Source organism: Micropterus dolomieu, linkage group LG07, assembly GCF_021292245.1.
Source record: "Micropterus dolomieu isolate WLL.071019.BEF.003 ecotype Adirondacks linkage group LG07, ASM2129224v1, whole genome shotgun sequence".
In the NCBI taxonomy this organism is placed as follows: domain Eukaryota; kingdom Metazoa; phylum Chordata; class Actinopteri; order Centrarchiformes; family Centrarchidae; genus Micropterus; species Micropterus dolomieu.
The window spans coordinates 10,258,193-10,285,476 of NC_060156.1; the positions used below are offsets into that span (position 1 = coordinate 10,258,193).

The 27,284-nt window shown below is 38.5% G+C and overlaps 1 protein-coding gene across 8 annotated transcripts; it reads right to left on the reverse strand.

Annotated features, from left to right (window-relative positions):
• Window positions 1-1,582: 1,582 nt before the first annotated feature.
• ikzf2 (IKAROS family zinc finger 2) lies at window positions 1,583-23,445 on the reverse strand. Of its 8 annotated transcripts, XM_046053954.1 has the most exons (9): window positions 23,292-23,445; window positions 21,962-22,044; window positions 20,744-20,791; window positions 13,137-13,238; window positions 9,174-9,365; window positions 7,875-8,042; window positions 4,309-4,446; window positions 3,566-3,697; window positions 1,583-2,650 (listed from the first exon to the last, which is right to left on the reverse strand). In XM_046053954.1, the coding sequence occupies exons 3-9, from the start codon at window positions 20,769-20,771 to the stop codon at window positions 1,851-1,853; spliced, it is 1,560 nt and encodes a 519-aa protein (XP_045909910.1). In that variant the 5' UTR covers window positions 20,772-20,791; window positions 21,962-22,044; window positions 23,292-23,445; the 3' UTR covers window positions 1,583-1,850. The 8 variants fall into 8 exon arrangements, with proteins under 8 accessions (XP_045909910.1, XP_045909911.1, XP_045909914.1 ...); XM_046053955.1 differs by lacking the exons at window positions 21,962-22,044; window positions 23,292-23,445 and adding an exon at window positions 22,077-22,201; XM_046053958.1 differs by lacking the exons at window positions 13,137-13,238; window positions 20,744-20,791; window positions 21,962-22,044; window positions 23,292-23,445 and adding exons at window positions 10,852-10,909; window positions 11,100-11,119.
• Window positions 23,446-27,284: the final 3,839 nt, after the last annotated feature.

A 27,284-nucleotide genomic window follows, 5' to 3' on the forward strand; every position in this document is an offset into this window, starting at 1 on the left:
TTTCAATAAGACCAACCAGTGAAAAAAAAACAAATGGTTTATTATGGTGTGGAGAATGCATTAGCTTGACAGCTAAGAAGAGAAAAAGTTGAGAACAAGATGGCCATGGCTGAACATTTTAAGGTCAAAGAACTGATTTTGTGTAGGCTACTGTCTTATTTTTCTTTGCTTTCTGATCAATAGTTCAAGTACAAACTGAATAGAGGCTGATCACTATGGAGAGAAATTAGTACCAATACAACAAATGCAGAAATAAAAATGTTTGCAAATATTTATATATATATATATATATATATATTTGTGTATTTTACCTTTTTTTTTATTTTCGAAATTCATTGTCTTAAAACATTGGAGTTTTTTGAAAATGCTTCTTGTGTACAATTTTTCAGAATAGTTTGATTTGATTTTTTGACAGGACCTGCAATACATTACAATACATACAGGCCAGCAACAGGAAGTTGGTTATACAATGTAATGCCAGTCGAAGTTTATTAATTACGGCTATCACCTCAGCAGAATCCTATGAAGTGGTTAAAAGGTAGGTTCAGATAGCTTTGGGGCCCTTTTATAGAGTTAGCATTAGCTTTAAAGTGTAACTTTGGCTTATACTTCACCAACTTCACAAATTTGTTAATAATGTGAACCAGAATCATATTTAAAGCAATGTATGTATATAACAATTATTTGAATTTGTTTGAGTATTTGGATAGGAAAGTGCATTTATGATAAACATAATGGTCCACAATGTGATATACAGGACATCTGTAACTGTAGTTTTTATTTGTGTTTAGAGATTCCTTCAAGAATAACAAATTCAAAACACTGTATTTGTTGTATCCATTATTGGGAGTCATTGGTAAAATCTGAAGTAATTTCTAATAGTATTTAAGTAAGTAATTTTTATTTATATATTATTTATTTTATTACAACCCTGGTAGTAATCTATGTATATACATTATGTATGTTATTTAAATTATGCAGTTATACAAAGCAACACTAGAGCAGAACAGAATACTTAAGATGATGGCACGACTGTTTAAATTTCTACTAATGCAGATAGATACAGACACAACCACACCACAATCAATCAAATCCAAACTGACACCAAGTTACTTGCAGATAGAGGACACAGCACCAGATGACCATACCATTATGTGTATTACACCATTGATCATAGGAAAATGCATTAGCATTGTGGATTGCCAAGGGAATGTCATAAAAAAGAAAGAAGATGTTGTGTGCTATGTCACAGTAAGTGGGCCAGTTCAATACCATACTGCTATTATGTTCATGAAAGAATTCATGAACAGTAGTAATTCTTTTTTTTCCTTTAACACTGTCATGAGTGTTAATCATGGCAATCTATCTGGTTGAACTGAAACTTTAATCTTTAATCTTATCCAGTCCATTAAGCCCACAGGGTAGGAACATGGTCTAATATTTGTATGTATTCATTACTTTTTAAGAGTGAAAAACATAACAAAAGAATGATGAGCACAAAAAAGACATTTTTAAACAAGGCTAAAATGAAAAAACTAGTCCAAGTCATCTGACAGCTGCTCTGTTATACAATTTATGACCATTTTAAAAAATCACAATAAACTTACCTTCCTTCCTCTACATTTATCTTTATTAAATATATAGAAAATGTGTCTTTGGCCCATACCTTCATATGATTGTTCAACTGTTCAGATTCCCAATAAGTAGCTTAAAGAGAAATCTATGCTATGATTGTGCTACACTTGTCTACAGTGTCATTCGACTGTGTAGTCTCCGAGGTCTGGGGATAAGGACGGATATCAGGCTATTGCTTCCCTTCTATGTCTTTCCCTTAATTCCTACCCATCCATTTACTGGAAGGTGTGTTCACCTCGGACTATGTGAGAGGAGAACTCATAGCGGTCTTTGCTGCGGTGACCACAGATGTTGCACTCCAGTGGATCTCTGTATCCATGGCAACCCATGTGGATGGTGTACATGACATGGTCCAGGAAGAGCACCCGACAGTGCTCGCACTGGAAGGCCCGCAACTCCTGGCCCTCTTGTCCAAACACCCGCACCCCTTCCTGGCTCATAGGCCTCTCTGTGGCCACTCGCATTATCCCACTCCCCATTCCTGCTCCACTTCTTGGGGAAGCATCTGTCAGCCGCTCACTTGAATAGACCACAGCTGGACTGGCCCGAGACCTGAAGCCGGAATGGGGGTTGCTCCCATGGTAGCCCTGCTTCTCTTGAGGGCTGCTGCGAGCTGAGTCAGCAGAGTCAACTCCACTGTTGTTGGGAGATTCCTCTTGCCCTTTCTGGGGCGGCTTGCCCTGCCTGGTTGCAGTGGGGCCATTTGTGGTGGGGTGGCTGGGGAAGTCATGTGGATGAGATGGCAGCGTGTTACAGTTTCCTTGACGCTCTGTTCGTTGGGCCAATGGTACGACATGGTGGAAGAGGGGGTTGACCATGGGCACCACATCAGCTATAGAGAGAGGGGGACCTGGATGGTGAAGCATGGGTCGAAGTGTTTCCGATCCCAGGTATGTCATGGCATTGTTGATGGCCTGGTCCATCATGTGGGCCGGCATCAGATCAGCCTGCTTCTCATACTTAAGGCCCATCTCATAGCCTAGTTCAGGGTAGCTATAGCGCAACATCTTTTCACCTGCATGAAAGAGAGTAGCAATTTCAAAATGTAATATACAAAACCAAATAAATACAGATGCAATAGCAGAAGTGGTGGGCAACACTCTTGCTTTTAGCTACTTACAAGAGAGAAAAATAACACACAAATATGAGTGTGGCTTGGCTTCAAAAAATTTTCCTTTCTAGCCAGTCAATCTTATATCTTGCTGATATTTCACTGCTTGTTTTTCTTATTCTGTACTTGATGTTCTGTTTGTACGAGTCTATTGGGGTGGAAAGCCCCATCCATCTACTACTGCACTGTTTAACCCCTCCAGAACAGGGATGCGGTGAGCTGTTTTCTCTCGATAAGAGCAATGGCAAAGTTACAGGTGTACCTAACCACAGAGTGAAAAACATTTCCTTGCCTCTCAGTCAACCGCTTGCTCTAGTTTGCTCAATCTGTCTCTCTAATAGTGTGGCAAATAAAACCAAATTCTGAAAAAAATAATCTGTGCTCATATGTAAGGTAGGGCTACTATGTGATATTATATAATTTTAAATGATGCAACACTGAATAGGCAGGAGGGTTGGATACCAAGAAAGCACAAAAACAAAGAATTAGGTAAGTTAATGACATATTTCCATTCCAATAGTATAAAAGTGAAACCAGTAGCAAAGTATATTACATGATGACAATTTAACTGATGCATTCTGAGACTCCTGCAAAGAAATTGTTAAATTGTTGTTCAAATTCCTCTGGCTGCATAGACAAATAATACATTTCTTTCACCCAATGAGTCAGACTCAAGTTAAGTTAAAAGCCATAGTCAGCATGATGTGATTTACACAGCAGTGCATAACACAACAAATCATTTTTCAACTACTTCATCACCTTCAGACTAACTAAAGTAGAGAAAGCCATTAACTGCCTAGCTATATTTCATTTACCCACCCACAAATTTTTGAGGTGTGGTGCTCTTCCTTTTGCCCACATTATTATGCAGCCTTTCAATAACGGGCGGCCGGTCAAAGGTGGCCATGGTGTTGGCCTCAGCTATGGGCCTCGGCTCTTTAGGAACCTCACCTTGAAAGGTTGAGAAGGGAAGGGGGTTAGAAAAGGCAAGAATACATTTGGGTGTTGAATAGAGGGACTCCTACGCATTGAAAAGTAACATTGCTAAATCAAACGATCCCTTTTTTTGGGATGTGCCAACGAAACAGAATTCAAATTTCTGTTTTATATCAGAAAATCTAACCATAACCTCAGTTTAACTTTAACTCATATACGTTCCTAATATCATAGGAAATGTTAATGGTATTCAATTGTGTTTAAAGAATGAATGAATTAACTATTTAAGCAGTTTAGTAATTATAAATAAATGACCAAATTTGCACAAATTCACTGAACAGAGAATAAAAATTGGGATAAAATACATTGAGTAAATAATAAATAATTTTTTTAGTATTAATGTAGTAAATTGTGTTTCACTCCTTATTTAAATATATTCCTTCTATTCCTTCCAATTATCCCAATGAATTAATAATCCATAAAAAACATCACAGTGTACATGTTAATACTGATTTTCTCATGTGAGATCAAACATTTTTGCCACATTTAATTGTACTGTAATACTGTTTCCATTACACCATAACCACCTTCATTTTCATGGTTTCAGTTTTAGTAAAACAATTTACCTGTGTAAGGGCCAGTATTGGCGGTTGGATCCAAGCCGATACCCTGCAGGTAACTATGGCAGCGTTCTTTATGTTCCTCCAAGGAAGTACGCTGTTTGTAGCTCCGCCCACAGTAGTTACACTTGTGTGGTTTGCCAACTAAAAGTGAAGACATCGGAGGGTGAGCATATTAATTTCATTCACTGCTGAACAGACAGAGAGAGTGGGTAGCATCCAATGAGATAATGCAACCTGCTGCAGTGTTCAGGCAATGCGTAGTAGTAAAAACCGTGAACAGTCAGTAGTACAGACAAACCAGCCTCTGAGATCATGGATGTTCCACTACTAGTGTGAGGATTCCACACAACTGTTGCCAGACAGAAAGACAAGTTGTGGGGGCGACAGTGATAGTTGCATCATGAAGTCTGCATTTCAAAACACTTCAAAAAGCATCCCATGGTGGCGGTAGGAAACTGACTCCAAAGTTAAACTACTATGGAGGTGGAGTGTGATTCATTGTGCCATTTCTAGTTTATTCAATTCCTTCCTACCTAGACAAGTGGAAAGATAAAGACATATCCTTTACATCTATCTCGGTCAAGCAATCAGCCCATCTATCCTTCCTTCCATTCATCCAGTTTGCTTTATCACATAATTAATGGATCCATGCATCAATGGATTAGTGAATTTATAAATGCATTAAAAGGTGAACATATTGATCAATCATATTTGTCATTACAAGACAAATATAAAAATTAACATGATTTATGTATTACTTAAATTATGTATAATTGTCAGGTGTCAATATTTCATTACACTTTGAATGAATTTCACTTAAGCGTGACTGCTATGTTTGAAAGACATTATTATCCACCAGTATCCACCAGGACGGCACGGAGTTATGAGTTGACCAGCAACTCACAGATTATAGAAATATAGGAGAGCCGCAATATAGTCAATATTTTTTAAAGTCACCAGGGTCATCACCTTTGTACAATGGAACTAAATAAAATGTTTTCATATTAAGGTAAAACCTGAATTAAAAATGTGTAAACACATCAACGAAAAATACTGCATTAAAGTAATCGTACCCAAGCAGACACTACTGAGGAAATAGGTCTGGTTCTGTGGTAGAGTATTCTCAAAACTAATGTAATGACTCATAAAGGGACACAGTGAGTGAACTGGAGGCCACATAAGCATATCAATGTGACCCAGACACCATCATTAGTAATTTGATGTAGTAAGACATTCACTGGCACAATGGTGACAGCTATTACTAGACTAAAAGGTGCGGATGATCCAGTGCTCTTGTCACTGTGAGAACAGAGAAACCAAACACGTTTCAGTCTGAGGCATGGAGACTGTAACACACATACACACATGCAGACACACACAGTTAGAGGTAGGTGATAGTTCACACGTGAACGTAAGTACTCTTTCTCCCACAGAAAAGGATGTTGAGTTTCTTTTTTTTTAAGCACTTAACATGTTCTACAAGAAGACAAGTTACTCTAAACTGAAAATCCCTTTAGCTGTAAATGTTACATTTTCTTCTGCTCCTTGATGATTTGTATGGCTGAAGTAAAACCCACTTGTTTCAAAATGACATGGCCAGTCATGGCCAATCTTGCATCAGTATGCACTTTTTTATGTGAATCATGTGGAATGATAATATTTTTTCTATATCTGTCATCCAGTACTCTTGTGGTCTATGAATGACATTGTATCGGCAGAACTCGAAACAAAGGTTCATTATCATTTTTCATCAGTATGAACATACTATGAAAAGTGGTGGCTAATGACGAAAGGTTTCCGTATTATTATAGGGTGGGTGTATCTGCAGGGTCATTGCAGTAATATTCTTTCTGAGTAGTGAAAGAGTAACTTCTAAATGAAATGTCATGATGGAAATAATTTTCTTTGCTGCTTTCCAGCCGTGAAACTAAAACAGTGGAGTAGGCAGTTTTCAACTGAGTGTCACTCCCTTGTTCTTAGCGGCTCACATCTACACACTCTCAAGCACACACACACACAACATAGACTTCATTACTTTTTCATATTTATGTAACCACCCACACACGACCATGTGCAGATGTTGGATGGACCTGAATAATCCACCTTTCAGCCGCTATTCTTATTCATGCAAATGGTCCACACTGTGCACTCAGACTCACTTGACTGATTGCATTTGGCTAATAAATGAGAACTTGCTCGAATTTAAACCTTTTGTCTTACAAAATGTTAAATTTGTCGCCTCTCAAGCATTGCCTTTCCTGCATTATCCTTCCACCCATGAACTCTGCCTCAACGGATAATGTCAACTTACAACATTTAACCCGGCCTTAGGGACAGCAGCCAAATCCAACACACTTTTGTTCTACCCTCTTTAGTATTTCTCACTCTTGTCGTACGTTTTTCCTCACCTGACCTCTCTTTCAATGCTGTGTTTCCCTCTTTTGGGTACATCTGTTCTTCCTGACAGGGCACCTAGCCAGAGCTGCCAGCCCCCCCCCCCCCCCCGTGTAAGTAAAAGAGCGTCATGACTGCACAACTTGGCAACATCCAATTCCTCACATCTCCCACTAAATGACCAGAGGAAGGCAGGTGTAACTTACTACTCATGATCTTACAGGAAAAAGGGGTTGGCGGATGTAACAAATGCAGCTGAACAATAAAGGAAGTGAAAGTAGGAAAATGGTCATGGCTGATGGTGGATGGCAGATGTGGAGAAACAGATAAGTAAGAAATTGATAAAAGAAGCATCGTAGTAACAGCTGGGACAAAAATTACACATATGCAAACACACAGAAATTGTAAGCAAACACATGGATGCACACCCAAACAAACACCTTATCGCTATCTTGAAAGAAAACTGTGTATGAGTAACCTTCATAGGGGGTATTATAGGTAGAAATGACAGTATTGTCTGACCTTGATTTCAAAGGTGCAAAAGAGGGGAGAGTACATCCTCTCAGATAGGAAAGTGGGTTACAGTTGAGAGAGACAGCCAGCAGTCCCCACCACAAAGCGCTCACAGTGCTGTCTATAATATGCACATTAAACACCATTGTGTCTTTCCAACAGTAAAACACGACAGAGAGTCACTAACCAGCATGTATGGCTACTCTGTCTACAGTCACACAAAGCTTTTGAAGACAAACATGTCTCAGGACAACATTTAAGAGGTTCTTACAAAGCCTGCAGACAGTTTCTTCCTGATGTATGTGTATACAAAAATGATTCAGCTTTCTGAAGGTACGTTTCAGTCCTGAGATCATTGGTTTCCAAAGGAGTATTTTTCAAGGTTCCTACATTATGTCAGAGGCAGACTGGAGTGATTAAGTACATACACAGAGCAGTGGGAGAGAGTGTGGACATGTAACACAAGAAAAATATTATGGGGGGAAATATTTAGCAGGAGTCTTAAAACAAATATAGTCAATCTCACCATTAAAATCATTATGAGTAGAATATTTTTCCTTCTAGATCTCTTAAGCACTTCTGATGAAATAAATGAAGTCTCTTCTGGGTAATAGAAGCAGATGAGTAAAAAGGAAAGACAAGAGAGGGAGGAGGAGTCTTACCAGCATGAGTGCGCAAATGACCGGAGAGGGCATCACGCCGCCGGCAGGCATAGCTGCAGAAGGGGCATTTGAAGGGTTTTTCGCCTGTGTGCAGCTTGATGTGTCGCAGCAGGTTTCCCTTCTGGGTGAACGAAACGCCACACTGGTTGCACTGGAACGGCCTGTCACCTGATAGAGGCAGGCACAGGAAGTCAATACCACACTCATTGTGGAAGATGTTTTTAGAAAGTGCAAACAATTTTTTGGTCTCTAAGTGAACTCATTTTACTTTTTTGTTTTTGTAACTGACTGCTGACTATGTCTAGCTGCTTTATAGAAATCTTGAAATGAAATATCATGTATATATATAAATGTTCTGACATATGACTCCTTAAACTTCATCTGGTAGATGATAATTAATGACAATCAAACAAAACAGCTGTTCAATTTAACCTCATAGTCATTACAATAAAGAATTATTTTCTCTATCTATAACAGTTCGTAAATAGTTACAGTAGTTTTAAACAAACGTGCACTAAAGTGAACTTCCTTGTGTTGAAATGAATAAAAAAAAGTATCAATTCTGTTCTGTTGGACTGTTTTACATTTTATATTACAGTGTATTTTACTCTAACTACACTGAATTGAATCAAATAAAAATTTGATATATCTGAACTTGCATATTATCCCCTTGTTTGCTTCATTCCAAAGACATGCACATCAGGTAAAGTGGGTATATTGTGGAGGTCTATGCAAAGACATTAGTGGAACTAAGTACATACCATTCTCACTGAGGGCTGTACTGCATTTACTTTTAATATTTTCCAGGGTAATGAAAGGGAATGTGTGTTTCAGTCGCTTTTGTAGTGTATGATGGACTTTATATCATGTGGAATCATGCAGTTCAGTACACACTTCTGATTTTACAGGGACTCATAACTACTGTCTTCTGTTGGCAAGTCTTTTGATCTCTAGCCAGTTGGAAAAGAAAAATATGATCCCAATGCTGTGACAACTAGAGCAGTGGTGGCGTCAGTTGGAACAGGTTGCGTAGGATTCCAAGGATATTTTCCCTGATAATAATTCCAAGTCAAAGCTATTGTCTTTCAACAAAAAAAGAAAAAAACACTGAAAGCACTCCACACCCACTGTAGAGGAAAACAAATGATTTCTGACTCACCCTGAAGATGGGGAAACATATACACTGCCCTGATTTCAATCATTAGAAAAAGAAAAATCCCGTGTGACAATTCTACCAGACTTAGCTTAATTGAAGTATTAGATGCTCTTAATGGCATTTGGAAATATACTGATTGGTACCGTTTGGTTGTCGACTTCCTGCATCAGCTGTCACATTTGGTCCAGATAATCCATCCTGTCCATTGCTTGGGCTGCCAGTCATGGATTCCTCCAATCCTTCTCCTTCCTCCCTTATTTGGCCTATTTCTTCAAGCGCTGGGCTTCTGTTGTCAGCCTCCTCCGCTGTTTCCTCCTCTTGCTTAATTGTCACTTCTGTAAAACAAAAACAACAGCAATTCTGAGATGCACAGCTTACAGTGTCAAATTCACTCAAAGCAGGTTTTATGGGAGTGCCATAAGCAACCATGAACCATACATCTATGTGACCTAGGTTGAACAGATTACACTAAAAGGGCCTGTGTTCATTTGCAATGGATGGAGTCCAACTAGGTAAGGTTAAAGAGAGGGAGTGTAAGGTTAAGGTTAAGATTAGGGTTGGAGGTTGAGTAGCCTCTGTAGAATTAAGTTAAACTGTAAAGGCCTGACATAAACTGTGTTGGTCTCATTAAATGGGCATGTGAAGTGGACATCCCAGCAACTCAACAACTCTTAGACAGCATTAGGATGGACTGACACATTGACATGAGATAAAAAGAGAAACAGGCTGGTCTGGTTCCTGGCTGTCCCTAAGGAGAAAGGGAGTGTCAGAGGCCCCGTAGCTTACAACACCAGAAAAGCAATGGGAGACCGACTGGATGACAAAGGCAAAATATCATGTAATTGTGTATATGTTCGGGTGGTTTTGGCGGGGGCATCGACTATTCACCACCTGCGGTCTCTACTTACCAGCAATTAGTAGTACTTGTAGACAAAAAAAATTACTATCCAGAAGATAGCAATACACATGCAACACACATTGCTACAACTAGTACAATACACAAAAGTCTTGTTCCAATAATCTCTTGGACTGTACATACTCTTTACTGTTCAGTCAACCAGAAAATCTGTTTCAAAATATTCACCCAAATTCTTGAGCTTGTTTCAGGCGACAAAGCCGAGACATTGCTGGGTTTGGTAATTGAGACAGAATTATTTTATTCTGTACAAACCAAATGAGATGACAGTTTAGGATCAAGGCAATGCTTGAGCAAGACTTGAATGCACAACTGGAGCTTAATTTTGTCTTCTGAGGGAGAGGAAAGAGTCCCTTTGTCTTGGAGTTCACACCATTTGTAGACATTTGCACACACAGGCTATATATACAATCAAATTTACCATGTTACAAAAGCCATACTGTGTTCAAGCAGAATGTAGTGATATTTACAGCTTCTTGTGCTGGGCTTGTTTAGTCTTTGTACATCTGTCATTAGCAACAATATAAAAAAAATGCTTCACACAGGGATTACGCTGCTTTTGTTGTTTGAATTATGCTTGTGATTCTGGGGCATATAGTAAAACTTGATATGGCTTGATCCCCCCATAGTATACTTGAATTTGTTCCCACAACAGCTGTGACAAAAGATATCCAAGAATCACACCAGGTAATGACCCTTAAAAAGGGAGTGTCTTCCACTAAAAACCAGCAAATCAAATCAACTGGTCTTGTTAAATTTATGTGAAAGGGGCTTTAGATGTAGCACGGAAACAAACGTCTGGACACCATCCAAGAACAACTTACTGATCCTGATGATCCTGTTTTGGGATTTACAGGGGCAATAATCACTGTGTGTGCATAGGTGGTTGTTTTACCAAAGCCTACCATCTGATTGCATCCATCAACTGTCCCCTCAGGCTTTGGAACTGGATCCACTCAGAGGCTAGTAAAAGATATTTAGAAATTCAGGTAACATTCCCTTGGAGAGAATCTCCACAATGCAACTGCATTATTTAAACTGATTCTGTATGTTTCTGATGCCATGGTTTGTACAGAAGAAACACTCATCCCAATAACCACATTGTGATCAAGGCTTGTCTTCGACAGCTGTATCCTGGCAACACAGAGCAGACCTGAACGTCCTTGCTATTCAGCTCCTTGCATCTTTACATCTATCTCTCCAGTGTGGCAGAATGGAATGCATAGTGGTCAGATGAGCATGCACTTGAAACGGTTGCTACAACAAAAATGATGACAATCATCAAGATGCAGTTTTGGCATATTTCCTCCCCTCTCTTTCAGATACAGAGTTTCCTAAAATCCTTAGCAAATCACAGGGAAAGCAACACATCTTAATGAAGAAGATTTTCTTTCACTTTTATAACCTAAACTGTCACCTAGCCCAAAGGGTGTAATTCTACTCTTCTACCTTTTATTACCTGACAGACTGTACAATACCTAGATAACTGCTGAACAGTTTGTGTTTAAGCTTGCAAGTTTAAGAATTTGGCACTGAAATTGACACACACTTCATGCTTATTTTCAACAGATAATGTGATGCAGTCCTTCTTTTGTAACAAAACCTCAAATAGCAAATCATGTTAGGCAACTTCCAGAATGACAACAGCTCTTATCGGCGATGAGTATCCCCCTGTGAAAACCATCGCCCAGCCAGCCTCCTTATATCTCTAAACTTGTGGGAAACAAGCTTCCCTTTTTCTCAGTCTGTTGCCTCTTCTCACTTAGTTTCCCCTTTTCTTGATTTGCTGCATCACAGTGACATCGCTAGAGCTAATCTGAGGCATCAGATCAATAGACTGAAAGAAACAAAGTAACACTTTTGGATTAGTGCAATATAGAACAAGTGCGATATGGTACAACAAGTAGCATTATGACATTTTTGTACAAAAGCTTGTACTGTGTAAACTACTGCTGTAACAAGTTAGTTATTGTATTACATTTCTTTTTCATAAATACTCAAATTCTATTTTTTGAGGACTTTATTTCTAGTTTCTCTTTACAGTTTCCCTATCATTCACTCATTCTTACACACACTCACACACTGATGCTATCATGCTAGCCTACCCATCAGGACCACCTGCTTTCTGATCTGCACGCATTTGTCATGTTAATTTGCCGGTGCAGTTAATTCAAAATTAACACATCCTCTACCTATTTCACATTAATGGGGTAACTTCAAGTTTTTTCAACCTGGACCCTGGTTGGTTTTGTCTGTGTGGGACAAACTTTCTTTGAAATTGGTCCAGTATTGAGCAAGCACGCTGCAGCTAACAGCAGCAAAAGAGGGCTGCATGTCATCCTTGCAGGCAATGGCGCCCCGACAAAGTGCGTCCACTAAAGTGCTTGTTTTTTCAGCTAGACAGGTTCAGACTGTTATTACTAAGTGTCTGACAACATTGTGGAAAGATTCCTACAGGGACAAATGTTTTAAAGAGTAACAGCATCTATATAACTCCTGTCACAGTCACCAGACTCCTGGTGACAAAAATAGTAATTTTACATCCTCGGTTTTTCCACTTAGTTGGTTAGTTTTTTGTGTTATTATGTGACTTTGGTATTTTTAACACTTTAAAACAAGAAAGTCACACAATAGCACAAACATGTTCTGCGAGGTGAAATTACCGTTTTTGTCAAGGGAGTCTAGGATTACGTTGCAGTCCTGTTTCGCTGCTGGCGACTGCAGCGCGCTCGCTCAATACTGGTCCAATTTCAATTTCTTTTGTCCCCATTAGATACATAATAGATAAAAAAAAGGTTTAAAGTATTTTAGGTAGAAAAAAACAGATGTTACCCTTTAAAGGCCTTCCAGCTGTTCAGCTGTACAGTAATCCTTCCTTCCTCCGAAGGCTTTTATTCAATTGAATTTGTGTATTCTGTTTTTATTTATTTTTCAAGGTGTAAGCACTTTGAACTGCAAGTTTGTATGAAAGGTGCTAAATAAACAAAGTTTATTATTATTATTATTATTATTATTATTATTATTATTATTGTGAATGGGTTGAGCTTCTTTAAGACAAAGAAAAATACAATTATATACAATTTACTGATTTAGTGAGTTTGTATATTTGGTTAAAGGAGAAACTGTGTGTGCTTACTGTAGTTGTTCTTGGTCAACTGCAGAAATGTGTATCTATTGATTGAGCACTCACCACTGGGGGAATTAGGACCCTGAGGAACTGTCTGTCCATTAGGTGTTGACATATCTACCAACATTCTCGAGTTCTCCTTACCAGGAGAGCATTGGCCGTTACCTGGGAGACACACAGAGACACAGCAGTCTTCATTGTGCTGTACAATACTGTAGTTGTACAACAAACAGAATACAACGTTGTTAAATGCAAAATGTTCATGTTATATGTTTAATTATGTAATCATTAGGGCTCATGAAACTTGAAGAACATGATGGATAAAGAGAAAAATAAAAGGTTTATGATCAAATGATTAATTTAATCCCTCTCAGGTCTCCATCTTAGCCTAACCTAAATGGCCACTATGGTGGTCACCATATAGAATGCAGCAGGCAATTAATTAAACTGCCTTTATGCACCTATGTGATCCTAATGTCCAGCAAATGTGGATCAGATTGCATCCTCTCAGCAGTCTGCACAGAACACAGGTTATGGATAGCCCTGTGTCCACTCAGAGGGAGAGCAAACCAATCCCTTATCCCCTTACACCTCAGCCCCGTCAGGGTCACTAGAACAATACAGTGGCAACAGGCAAACACCCCTGCTGACCCAGGTGTCAGATCCCTCAGGAACCACAGTGAGCCATCACTCACCACAAGCACATTAAAAGGTTTTCCTCAAGCATTCTGACAACTGCGGAAAGCTAGAAAGCATCCATTATAATGACAACAGACTAAACACTGATGAAGCAATAGCGGCAGCCGAGGTGTTTTCAGTAAAAATCAAAGGAACGTGCTAAGAGCTACATCTGTAGTTGCTACAAGGAAGGCCTTGTTACAATTTGTTGGTGCTGAACATGTGTGCAATGATCTCTTATACATGAAAAAAGAATCTGTGTCAGATCTCCTCTTGCTGTGACAGCTCCTCTTAGTTTGACAACCTCTTTTATGGCATTGTTCCATTGTAGTGGCAGCCCCACTGAGCAGGGCATACTGGGAGACGTTGTCCATGACACAATCCCTGGGCTCATGTTGCACAGGTTGGGGTTGGAGGAAATCTCAGGTGACCAACACTGGCTATCCCATGGCAATGCTGTCCTCGAGACAGGAGTGGCCCAGATTTGTCATGAAGGATTTTCCATTACTGTAGCATACGCTGACAGCCTAGCAGCAATATGGCTGGGTTGTCTCAAGAATAAACTAACAGTTTAGAGTTGTCTGGGTTCAAATGTTAAAATAAGCAACTATTAAAGATAATGTTTATTGAAAAGCTATCAAAATGTGTGCTGTGAATAATGCTGTCAATATGGTTTTCTTAATTAACGAAGAATCAAATAAAGACATTTCTCATCAAAGGCCACTGGCAATCAAAAGAATTAGTCACACTTATATTATGTCACTCTGTTGCTTATGAACTACACCCGCACAGGAGAGGATAAATTTCCACACCTGTTGAAACGGGGACCTCAAACCTTTAATGTTCGGAAAAAATGGCTGATACATTATGAACTTGAACAGGGTTAAAAATGCTCTAAACCACACACGTAAGCTTGCACAGATTAAACTGAAGGTTTGCGTTGGTGCCCCGCATTTGCTGAGTCAATCCTGTATGAACAGTAAGATCAGGATTTCAAACAGTCGAGACTTCCTTCTGGGATAATTGTATGTGCTTTCAAATGGAAAGGAACAAATGTGTACACATGAAACTTGTAGGTGTAATAATTGCTGACTTAATCAGTGACGCCAAATGAATGCATAGCTTCATAGGTACAGTCATCCTCTCAGAATTTAACAAGGGTCAATGCAATTTCTGGTCTTACAATGTATTCATAATAGAGCACAAGTACTTCTAAAAGGTATCTAGGTTCATGAAGAGTATGCAGGGACAATAAACTTAAATTAAACTAAGGTCAAACTCCAACTGCCTGCTTGTGATGGCAGAAAAGAGTAAGAGGCACAGAAACTGGCTCAACAGCACCCGTGTCTAGCAGTGTGAGGAATTCAATAAGATCCTTTTCCGGAGTGACAAGGCCTTCCGTTCTGGTCTGATTGGTAACATACTGTATGGAAGCTGGTTTTTCCTGTCAAACCCTGAAACTTTTTCTTAAGTCCCAGATTTATATCATACAGACACACACATACAAGCACAAATACACCACTGACCCAGGAAAGAAAAAATATAGAGATAGATATATGATGATCAGTGATCAGTTATAAGATATTGCATTGGATTAGTGACACATTTCATTTATGAATAAATTAATATGGTTATATGTACACACGTTATTTCAGAAGTGTTACACACCTGTTAATTGCCAAGCCACAGAGTGCACTGGTACATTTCATTTGCAATAATCTATATTTGACCCTAAGAGCTAGCTGTTAGCTAGTCAATGGTTCTCCCATCTGATTTTAAAGTAATAATCTGATTCGTCTCCGTAAAATGAGGGGAGCATTGACTACATACTTCCTCACATACACATACATCATCATAATCTCACACATACCTCATCATAATCTCACACATACACCGCTATACTCTCCTGCACACCCTACTACTCCCTCTTGCATTCACAAACATACTCTCTCACTCACAATACCATTTTAGCATTCAATAATATTTACATTATTACAGTAACAATGCTGACCTAATACCTGCAGCCAGCACATTTTATATGCTGAAACTAATCATTAACTACATGAGCTGGTTAAACAAAAATTTTAACTTTGGCATGCTGTTTTATATATTCTTTTGGCTGCTTTCTTTTGCTCTTTGCCTGCAACTATTTATGTTTGGTCAAAGATAGTTTGAAAGAAACTGCGCTCTTCACCACTTACCACTGTATTTGGAAATAGAATTAGTTAAATAAAAAAAAAGAGTGGCGTAAATGGGGCAATTTGAAGGCATGCAAAAAACACTTTGTTGTTTTTAATATAATACTGGACCCAGTGTTTTCCCCCACATTATTGTGCAGACTGTCAGGTAAATGTGATTTGTTTCATCTGGAGGCTGATTGGATCTCACTGCTTAACTGAACTGGACTGACATGCAATGTGAAAATGTGATAAGGTTAAGGCTAATAGTAGTTTGTCTGGTATGAGGACAACTCATGCAGCTCATTATTTATTATTTTCCTCACATTTTCAGTAAGCTTTCCAGTGGCTTTGAACATAACACAGGATAGATTTTTACATCATCTGTCCATACTATTTAATGACATTTAACTTGAGCTAGACATCAAACCAGAGCGAATTGTGTTTTTTTTCTCTGCAGAGTGTATCTGTCAGAAAACAGACATTAGGCAACTGTCAGACAAGTAATTAGCTGCTGGCAATCAGACTTCGTGCATTAGTTACCAACAAGCGGAAGGTAATAAAGAGAAGCTATACTATCCCAGTCAACACCTTGTATATAAATAACTGTATATATTGTTTATTTTATTTTAATATGTTACCATATTTTAAACAAATTTATTTTTTGTTGAGCTAAGTTCTGTGTGTATTGTTTAAGGTTATCAACTTAAAAGCTCCAAAATGGGACCTTCAGGATTCAAGGATATCAAGTATAGTTTGTCAAACTAGCATAAGCTTAGCCCACTAAAATGTAAAACTGTCAAAGGTGTTATTTAGCCAGCTTACACTGTCTGACATGACTTACCAGCAGTTATTCATGGACCTTTTTATTTTTTCTTTCATTATAGTATACTATGTAGCATGGTAATGTAGTATAGTGTATGTAGTGTAGTAGAAATTAGCCTGTCTGAGTCAGTGTCTGCTTTCGTCTCTTCTAAAAACGCACTTTTATCAGAAAGCATATCCTAATTTTATCTTTGCTGACTGCTTATTCTATTGTTTTGTTTTTATTCTTGTTTTTTTTGTCCTGATTATTTTAATATTTTATTTTCTTGGTTTTTTTTTGGTCCTGATTATTTTAACATTTTATTTTCTTGTTTTTTCTTATTTTATTTTGACCCTCATGCATTTTATCATTCACTATGTTATTTTATGTAATGTTTGTCTCTATGTCTCCGTGAAGTACATTGTACTTTGAATTGATATGTGCTCTGTAAATAAAGTTCATGTGTGTTTGTGAGTGAGATTGAAAATATCAAATTTCTCAAACTGACCAATGACACAAGAAACAATAGAAGGGTGTGTACATTACTATCATGACAAGAGGATAATGTGTATTTCATAATTCATATAAGGGAATGATTGCACACATATGTGATAAATTAGATGTGAGAAAGGAAATTAGGGTGTTGTGTGTGGAAAAAGTGTAACTGTGTGTGTGTGTGTGCGCGTGATTACCAATGAGAGAGAGAACGACATATCAGCGACAGTGACAGCACACGTGGTTAAGAATAAAAGTGTGAAAAGAGTTTATATCAGGAATATTCATAACAGGAAGGCAGCTTAAATTGTCGATTCATGAACAGCCTTCTTGAAAACAAAGGTTTTACCTGCTCAGTTTGGGCTACAAAGAGCATTCAAATCCAGCCACAGTGCGTTAAATAACACCAGGTATCTCTGGTCTTTCAGAAATGCTACCTTTACATGTATGGTCAATGCAAAGCTTTAAGCTGATTAAGAATTGAAAGCACTAATATTGCCAATCACATATAATTATATAGACTGTCAGGCTGTATGGCTCATACTACTATTCTGAGTCACAGATACTATCAGCATTTCTTACATATAGACAATACCAGTATCTATATATGAATGTGAATAGGACTAATCTCCCACATAACTCTTCTAATTCAAATATTTTCTGTGAAGTTCCACATCAGTTCACCCAGCTTAACTTGCGCAAGTATGGATTCTTTTCCTTGCAGTTTGTGTTTATTCATCCCAAGCAGCCAATGTAACAACTACCTTAACTGTAAGCTAGCTAGCAATGTATATACTTAATGTGTGTGTGTGTGTTTGTGCGTGTGTGTGTGTGTGTGTGTGTGTGTGTGTGTGTGTGTGTACTATATATATCAGACAGATGCAAAGTTCCTAAATGGAAATAAATAATTGAGCTACTTGTCTAATGATTAGGGCAGGTTCAAGGCTCTGTTTGGGCTACTTGGTATAAGACAAATCATGCAATGCTGTTAATGAGTCCAGTACATGAACATACAGAGACAAAAACAGGAGATGGGTCCAGAGGACAATAATATAATGGACTGAAGTTCCTGAAAGGCTTTGTGACCAGACAGAGGTTGAGGCTGAGCTGCCACACATACAACCACAATACACACACACGCACAAATATATATATATATATAGAGCATATTATTAAAATACACTTACACACAAACATAGGTCATCTTCATCTACAACGTTTAACATGTCACCTTAAAAACGATGTAGCATACATGATGGACATTATTGGGTTTGGAAACTCCTTGATATGTTCAGAATAAACGAGTACATTAATGTAAAATAACTGGTACCAAGTCTTTTGAATAATGTTACATTAAAGATACACATGTAAGCTTTTATGAGCTTAAATGTGTTCATCAGTTTTCAGTTACTCCATGTCAGACCTACTGAACTCAGTGCAGTGTCAGTCTTAATCATAATAACTACAGAAATCACCCAAATAGTAAAGATTAGCCCGAATTATTGCAAACTGCCATATTTAAATGAAAAGTAGCCCTGATGAACAGAAAACTGGCCAATCTGGCACCACTGTCCATAAAGCCTTGATAAAGGGCACTCGTGGTTTGCACTGACTTTACATGCACTAGTGTCATCTCATCCCACATCTTTAACACCTTGCTGGAGACATGCTTTGTGCCAGCCTGCTTCAAAACCTCCACCATCAAAAAACAAGAACCATAATAACTATGTGGTAATGAAGTAATTTGAGCATCTTGTGCTGTCCCACCTCAAAGCCATAACTGACCCAGCTGAACATTATTACTTCGTCACCAAGAAAGCATCCCACCTATGCCTAAACCTTACGCCACAAGAACAGTTTCTACCCAGCTGCAGTTGGCCTCATCAACAAGGCCTGGGATCACCACTGACACTGACTCTTCTCCCTCACATAAACATAAAGTCTACACATCTGACTCAGTGCGTTACATTAACACACAGTTTTGCTTTGCACAGATTCTTCATACTTCATACTGTGAAAAATTCAGTCCATCCTCTTTGTTTTAAACATAGCTCCTTTATATTTTACATTTTATCATAAATTCCTATTTCATGTTTATGATTCTTGATTTTTGTGTTACTTTTTTTTTTCTTTTTCTATATTTATCCATCCATCCATTGTTAACCGCTTATCCTGCGTACAGGGTTGCTGGACAGGGTTGCCCAGCTTACATTGGGCGAAAGGGGGGGTACACCCTGGACAGGTTGCCAGTCCATCGCAGGGCCACACATAGACAAACAACCACTCACACCTAAGGACAATTTTAGAGAGACCAATTAACCTAGCCTGCATGTCTTTGGATGGTGGGAGGAAGCCTGAGCACCCACACTGAGAACCCACACAGACATGGGGAGAACATGCAAACTCCACACAAAAAGGCCGGGTCAACCGGGGTTTGAACTGTGAATTGAGCTGTGAGGCGACAGTGCTAACCACTGCACCGCTGCCCCTCTCACTCTGTCTCTCTCTCTCTATATATATATATATACACACACTATTACTGTGCGTATAAGACATTATATTTGTGCTGTTCTATGATGGTGAGTAGAAGAAAATGTTTGATTGTAAAAGGGCATAGCAGTATTTAGTGTAGTAGGGTAGGGTAAGGTGGTGCGTGTGGGAGAGTGTAGTGGTGTATGTGCAAGATTATGATGATATGTGTCACAACACCCATGATGGTCGACCTAAATTTTCTCTCATTGTCGGCAGTGAGTTTCTAATGTACTGAGAATAGAGTAAAATACATGGGAGTAATGAGGATGCAAACGGTTGCATTCCACAAAGATGAGTGTTTTCCGCAGTTTCATGCTAACGGAACAGACTAGCATTTGTTCCAAACTCATCATTTCAGAAGCGACCCACAGACGGACAGGGAGAGGAAGAGCCTCCATTTCTTCTTCCGCCGCCGCCCCTACCCCGCCTGCCAAGTGTTCCTATAAGAACAAACCCCCAATGGAGACCTAAAATCCCCAATGATGTCATAAAAAACATGCTACCTGTTTTTAGATCTGCACAGCAAAGTGAAATACAGGGGGGGGGGGGGTTGCAGGGATGATATTCAAGAGACCTGCCCAAAGGAAACCAGCAAAGGGCAATGGAGCACCACAAAGTGCATATCCAGTATCTGCTGCATTCAACAGGATGTTGCTAATGCATAGTTTTCGCTACCTTTAAGGGGTGAACAGGAAAAAGGCTGCACTTGGGGAAAATCCCTTGAAATGTTTATAGAGTTGTGATTGCAAAAATGTTGTTTGTTTTTTTGTTTCGGCATTGTATCAAAAGTTGGAAGATATGTGAAAGTCAAAATAATTCAATAACGTCAAAGTCACAATAACATACTAGCACACAAATACAATCGTGATTATCACCATCATCAATAACACATTCCGATTGACTGCATAAACTCTGTCCTCGGGTGTAAAGTCTGGGTCAGTGAGTGTCAGTGTGTATTGAATGTAAGTGATACAAGGACTTACTAGCACTGTAGCCACTGGGAGTCTCCATTTCAAGTGCTGCAGGGAGTGCTGCAGGGAATATAAAAGTATTAATAAGAATTATTGAATGTGTGTATTTTAAAAGCCAAATTGAAACACGGCATTAGCTCTGTGTCATAATAAATAGCATGCAACAATAGTGTGCTCCTTTAGAATTAACCTTTCTCAAGTGTTCATACAAATACCATGAACCTGCAAACGATTGCTTAGTTTAAAATCAGATTAACACCAAAATTTAAGGCCATGAAGCAGCTTTGGGTGCATGGATTCCAGTTTACAGCAGTGCATTACAACAGACTCTGGTCTGTGCATTAGAGAAGTAGTCAGCATATTTAGCAAGCGACCCTATGAACTATTTTTAATGTGTGAACAGCCTCGTTTTTTGTTCTCTATAAAAATATTGCCTGTTCTTTCCATTTTACTTCTAGGAAATTACACAATAGATGAGCTCCAACTTTTTTTTTTTGAGGCAGAAATGATGCCATATTCTTTCTATTCAAAACAGGTCAAAGAAAAAATTCAAATGTACCTATTCACTACAGTGACTACAGAGTACTAGCTGCACTGGTTCTAAATTCTAGTTACATTTGAACTTTTTGTGCAAAACTGGTATTAAACTGACAAAGCACAATAGATCGACACAATAGATAACATTAACTTAAAACGAAACACAAGGCATTCAACCGGGCAAAGATACATTTAAACACATGCCTTGTTTTTAAACTTAATATGTTTTAACTTTTCTAAACATTTATGGGAAGGATTATATTACAAGGTGGCTTACATGTTTCTTTGAGAAAGTTGTGAATAAGTTGAAAGTTTCTTGTAAGTTCATTAAATTTTTTATGAATTGAATCTTTAGACCTCAACCCTTTGTTACCGCTCAGTAGAACATTTGCTAAAGTCAACACATATATAAAGTGTGCAATGATTATTATCATTTGGAATAAGATTGCATTGGAGATCATTGTAATAAAGTTGAATAATATCCATCTAAATAATGAGTCAGATCAAACAAAACATTTCTGTTATGCCACAACACAACTGCTGGCTTTCTTAGAAAAATATGCTACATGGAGGAAACTTTAGCCACTTTCCAGTCACAGAATGCTGATAAGCCATTTGTTTCTTCATGATATGTGAAACAGGAAACCAAAAGAAAGTAACGTGTAATAAATAGGGTGAAAATCATATCTTTACCTTCAAGCTTCTCCCCTGTGCAAAATCAGTTGATAATTTCAGTCTAGGGCAGAGAGAGGAGGTGGTAAATTGTCTCCACCTCCCTTTAAAGAGAGAGAAAAAAAGTCAAAATTACCTATTTGGTCCGGTGATCTCACACAAATGTACGAAAGAAAACACTTGTTTTAGGTCAGCACGTTTCAAAATCAGCCAAAATGAAAGGAACATGAACAAGCTTCTGATGATTGATATGAGCAAGTTCAGAAAAAAAGAGAGAAAAGTTTAGGAGGAGCGCAACTATGGAATCCTACAGGTGACTGTTGCCTCTTCTGCGCGCGTCTCGTCGAGTTTTCCACTTCAAAATCGACCCCGTCCCATCGAGCTCTACACTGACTTGGTTCAAACTTTTCATCAGAAGTCACACAACTATTAGCTGAGCGTACACAGCGCACTTTTACTACAGGAACACCCAGGGAAGACTCAACAAGTTGGTGAAGGAAAGAAAGAGAGGGATAGATCAAACTGGATCCACCGGTTCCTAAGGAATTAGCCATAGCGGCAGGGAGCAGCCAAGCTATTTTCAACAACCAAGAGACTGCAAATCCGTGTGTAGACAATCCTGAAAAGCTACTGTGAGATGTGACTCGAGGTCGGACAGGCAGAGCCTCGTGCGTTTTAACTGCTAAGGGAATAATGTGATGTAGTGGCAAATGCAGCGGTGGGTAAACTGCTGTATGGCCGCCATACCTTCAAAGAACATGAAAACCAACCAATATCATAAAAACAATGTATTGTGCCGTCAGAAATTCAAACAATTATTTCCCCTTTTCTCAATTTATGGGCCACTTTTGACACGACTTCCTAGTGGGCTATGTCTACATCACAAATATGTCAGCAGCAAAAAGGTTTTGCAGATGTACAGACTGGTTCAGCAGTGAGGACAGAGCGCATTTACCTGGCAGGCAACAGTGTTTCTCTGGAAATAACCATTAGCTGCAAAACCGTGAAGCTGTTTTTGTTGTTATTATGGCAACGCGCTGTTTTTCTCGTGTTATGTGATTTTTTGCTGGATGAGTTGCCCGCATGGCTTGGAGCTGACTGACAGCTGCAATTCAACAGGTTATCCGATCACCGCAGTCTACAGCAGAGCCCGTCTGGCTTTCCATTCATCAGACAGACGCTCCTTGTCTGCCTTTGCCGCAGACATGCGCCTCGATCCAGCGGGTCTGAAGCGTCTGTAGCCTGATAGTCGAATAATACTGAATGGCTATTAAAGCAGCAACAGAATGGTCAGTTAATAGCCTACAGATAATTCATGCACTCATGTTTCTCTCGCTCTCTTTTTATTTACCTTAAACACGTAGGAGTTCATATAATCCCATGAACTTGCACATTGATCCCGACTGAATGTCTTGGTTTGGAATGGATTTCATTTTAGCCCGACAGGCGCCATGAGGTGCGGACTGAAAGGTAGTTTGGTTCCGCAGCAGCAGCAGCAAAAGCAACAGTTGTTAAATCCACCAGTGACTTCCTCCTCCATCTCCTCCAGAGCAGAGCAGAGCAGAGCAGCAGACAACCCGCCCGAGTTGCTATTCTGGGAAGTTGGTCTGACACAGAGAAACGGATCACAGAGCGCGGACCCAGTCTGCCTCTCTGCTCGGCAATCGATTAGGTTACAAGGGGCCTCTTATTTCTGAGGCTGCAGCCAGGTTATATCCCTGTGGCGCAAAAGCATAACTGCCTCACTCTTAAAGTATGTCTACAAGAGACCATATGCCTTTTTTCCCTTCTTTTTTTTATACACATCCTGCAACTATTAAGTTAAAGTTTTATTGTAGAAATTTTGCAACATCTGTGACAAAAAAACAAAACACATTTTTAATCAATAAATGATAAATAATTGCACATGCCCTCATCTAGTCTTGTTTTGTCAAGAACTATTATGACTATTGTTATAATAAGAGCCTGACCGATACTGGATTTTTGAGGCCAATATCAATATGAATACTAACCAAGATATGTAGCTACTTATGTGTGTTGCTCACACTGAAAAATAACCCGTCATCACTGGTGGACAATCTATGTCATTTTCAAAATTACTTTAAAAGTATCTTTGGCATTTCACTACTTCACTTTATTGTCACTGATCAGCCAGCATATATATATATATATATATATATATATATATATATATATATATATATATGTGTGTGTGTGTGTGTGTGCCTATACCAAAGATTTTGAAAAAAGCTAAAATCAGCAGATGTTTTCAGCCCTGCTGACTCTGAGTCTGCTCTGTCAATGATGATGCTAAATAACAATAGTTTGGTACATAATATGGTTGAAAAAGAAATTGCAATAGTAACCTAATTGTAATATTGTCAAAATGCTCACAGTAGATGGATACCATTTTTTATATTAATGAATCTTATTTGTCTCATACAAAAATCTTCAACCAAAACATAGTAAATAAATCGACAGAATAATAGAACATTACGCAACTAGATACATAGGCCTATCATATAACACTATGGTTTCGAGGGGACCTCAAAAGTCCCTAAAAAGAGTAATGCAAGTCAGTTTTTCTGGATGATCTAATTGCCGACTTGAATGTAGCAGAATCAGAAGCCAATCCTGTCCTGTTGTTATAAGGTCAGTTTGAGTTTGGGTAAGATAGTCAGAGTTCTTAGATGTAGGCTGATAATTGGCGTAGTACTAGCTGTTGTCACTGTTGCTTGCTAATGTGGTAACAGCAATGTGAGTACTAAATAGGGGTGTACCAATACAGTTCGATTCAGTATAAAACATAAATTGGGGTTAACAGTGTGATCAGATGGACTTGATATTTTTAGCAGCAAGTTTGACTGAAAACAAATAAGAAGGTTCCAATTTTATCCCACGTTATGTAAACAATGCGTTTTTATTTAATACACCAGTTATTCTGATGGATCTCACAATGCAAAATAATATAACTTTCAAATGGAAAAATAGCAGGTTTGATCTCTTTTTAAGCACATAATAAATTATAGAATTAAAAATGCCTTGTTGGAAATGTCCTCATTGTAATGATAAGCAAAAGTCTGACTCTGGTTAGACAGAAAACAACAACTCAAATTTAAACATCTTGACAGCAGTTTGGCTTAGGTCAGTATATTTTAACATTCTTAAGCAGTAGTTTTGAGACAGTTCTCACTATAGGGAAGTACAGTATATTATTTAATTGTGGTCTGTTGCCTTTAACCTCGTGTTTTATTGACACTTCATTGTTTGGTGCCTCGCAGACGCCGCTGTTGTGTGTTTAAAAATAGTAATTATAACAGAAAGTGTTTACCTTTGTTTTCTCTTTTTACTTCTTCTGACCTAATTAAACCCCAGTATGTAGAGACCCTTCCTTTTACACATTTGATGAAGATGACAAACTATAATTGCTTTGTTTGGTGTAATAACACCAAACAAGGCACAACGCAATGTCTTATATATGTTGGGCTATGCATTAACAAATGTATATTAATTTTGTTTGCCAAAGTCATGTACAGACAAAGAAGTGTACAATATGTTATCCAACACAATCTTACCGTACCCCGTCCAATAAAAGAAATCCAAATAGATAAGCATACTGCACACTCTTATTTGGGAATTGAAAGCAGTAGTGCTGCGTACAAATTCTGCCAACACCTTTTAAAAATATAGAGAATATAAAAATCCATTGTATTTAACCATATCATCAATTCAAAATCAGGGTCAATAGCAATTCTCATATGAAATATCATAAATTATCGTGCTGTTTAAACAATGGTGTTTGTTTGTTTGTTTGCTTGTTTTGTAGTTGTCAGAGGGGGCCTCGGGTCTCCTAGGAGCCCAAATAAAACCTTAGTCCTGCAAAAAAAAACCTTAGTCTTACATTCGAGCAGACTGGCAGCAATTTCTGCTCCCTGCTAAAATATTTGACAGAATGATCATTTTAGTTTAAAAAAAGCATGTGGATGTTGTAGTGGCCTAATTATTAGCAGTATTATAGTTATAACAGGCCAGGAAAGTAATGTAGTGGAAAGGCCAGAATGAAAAACAAATGCTTTAGCTGGTTTAAAAAGTTACTTTTATCTTATCAAAGTGTGAGGGAGTGGTGGCATCCCCCAGCCTGACTATATCTCAGCTAAGTTTTCACTATGAGATTTATGTCTGGAAACAGCCACTCAAGATTTGAATCAGCCTGGTCACCGCAAAAATCAGCAAAAGAAGTTTCTGTAACTGTATAGCCTGTTTCTCTGCTCATATATACTGTATTTAGACACTTATTTTGCTGGATAGGTTTGCAATACTACATTCTCAGAACAACCAACATGATGTTTCAATTCAAAGCATAGAAGCAAAGACAATGACGGCCTAAAGAGCTTGTCCAAAGACTCTTAACTGAGTAAAGTAGAAAACTATCAATTGTCCAGTGGTTGGAGAAGTTCTCAGATCATTTACTTGAATAAAACTACCAATACAACAATGCCAAAATATAATATTACAAGTAACAGTTCTATTATCAGCAAACTTTACTTTAAGTATCAGAAGTAAAAGTACTGTTTTGCCATAAATTGCCCCAGTGTGATTGCTATACAGTATTATCATTCAGTATTTTATTAGATTGTTTCTATGGGCGGCTGCGGCTCAGGAGGTAGACCGGGTTGCCCGTTAATCGGAAGGTCGGCGGCTCCTCCAGGCTGCATGTCGAAGTATCCTTGGGCAAGATACTGAACACCGAATTGCCTCTGGTGGCTGTATCGCCAGTGTATGAATGTGTGTGAATGTTAGTTTCTGTTTGAGCACTTAGGCTCAGTGAATTTGGATGTAGATGTAGTGTAAAAGCGCTTTGAGTGGTCAAAAAGACTAGAAAGGCGCTATACAAATACGGAGCATTTACATATGATGAATGAAAGCATGAATAAGTTGTATGTTTTCTGTTGTTGCTAGTCAAAGTGGAGCTAGTTTAACTACTTTATATAGAGTTGGATAGTTGTAATGGGAATTAGTTCTGTGGTTCCCAACCTAGGGGTAGGCCCCCCTCCAAACGGTCACAACAGAAAGCTGAGCAGTTTAAGATGATTGGCATGATCATCACCAAGATCCCATCTCGTTTACGCCACCCACTATAGTGTTAGGAAAATATACTACACAAAATAAGCATCAAGTGATCTTTCACTTCTTGGTGGGCTATAATAAACAAATTAACTTTAAATAAAAAAACATTTAATACTTCCCTGTGTTAGAATGCTTGGCTGAGATGGTCATCTCCCCGTTGACAGACAAACAATACTCATCATTATGCACTTTGCACCTGACTTAGAGGTTTGACATA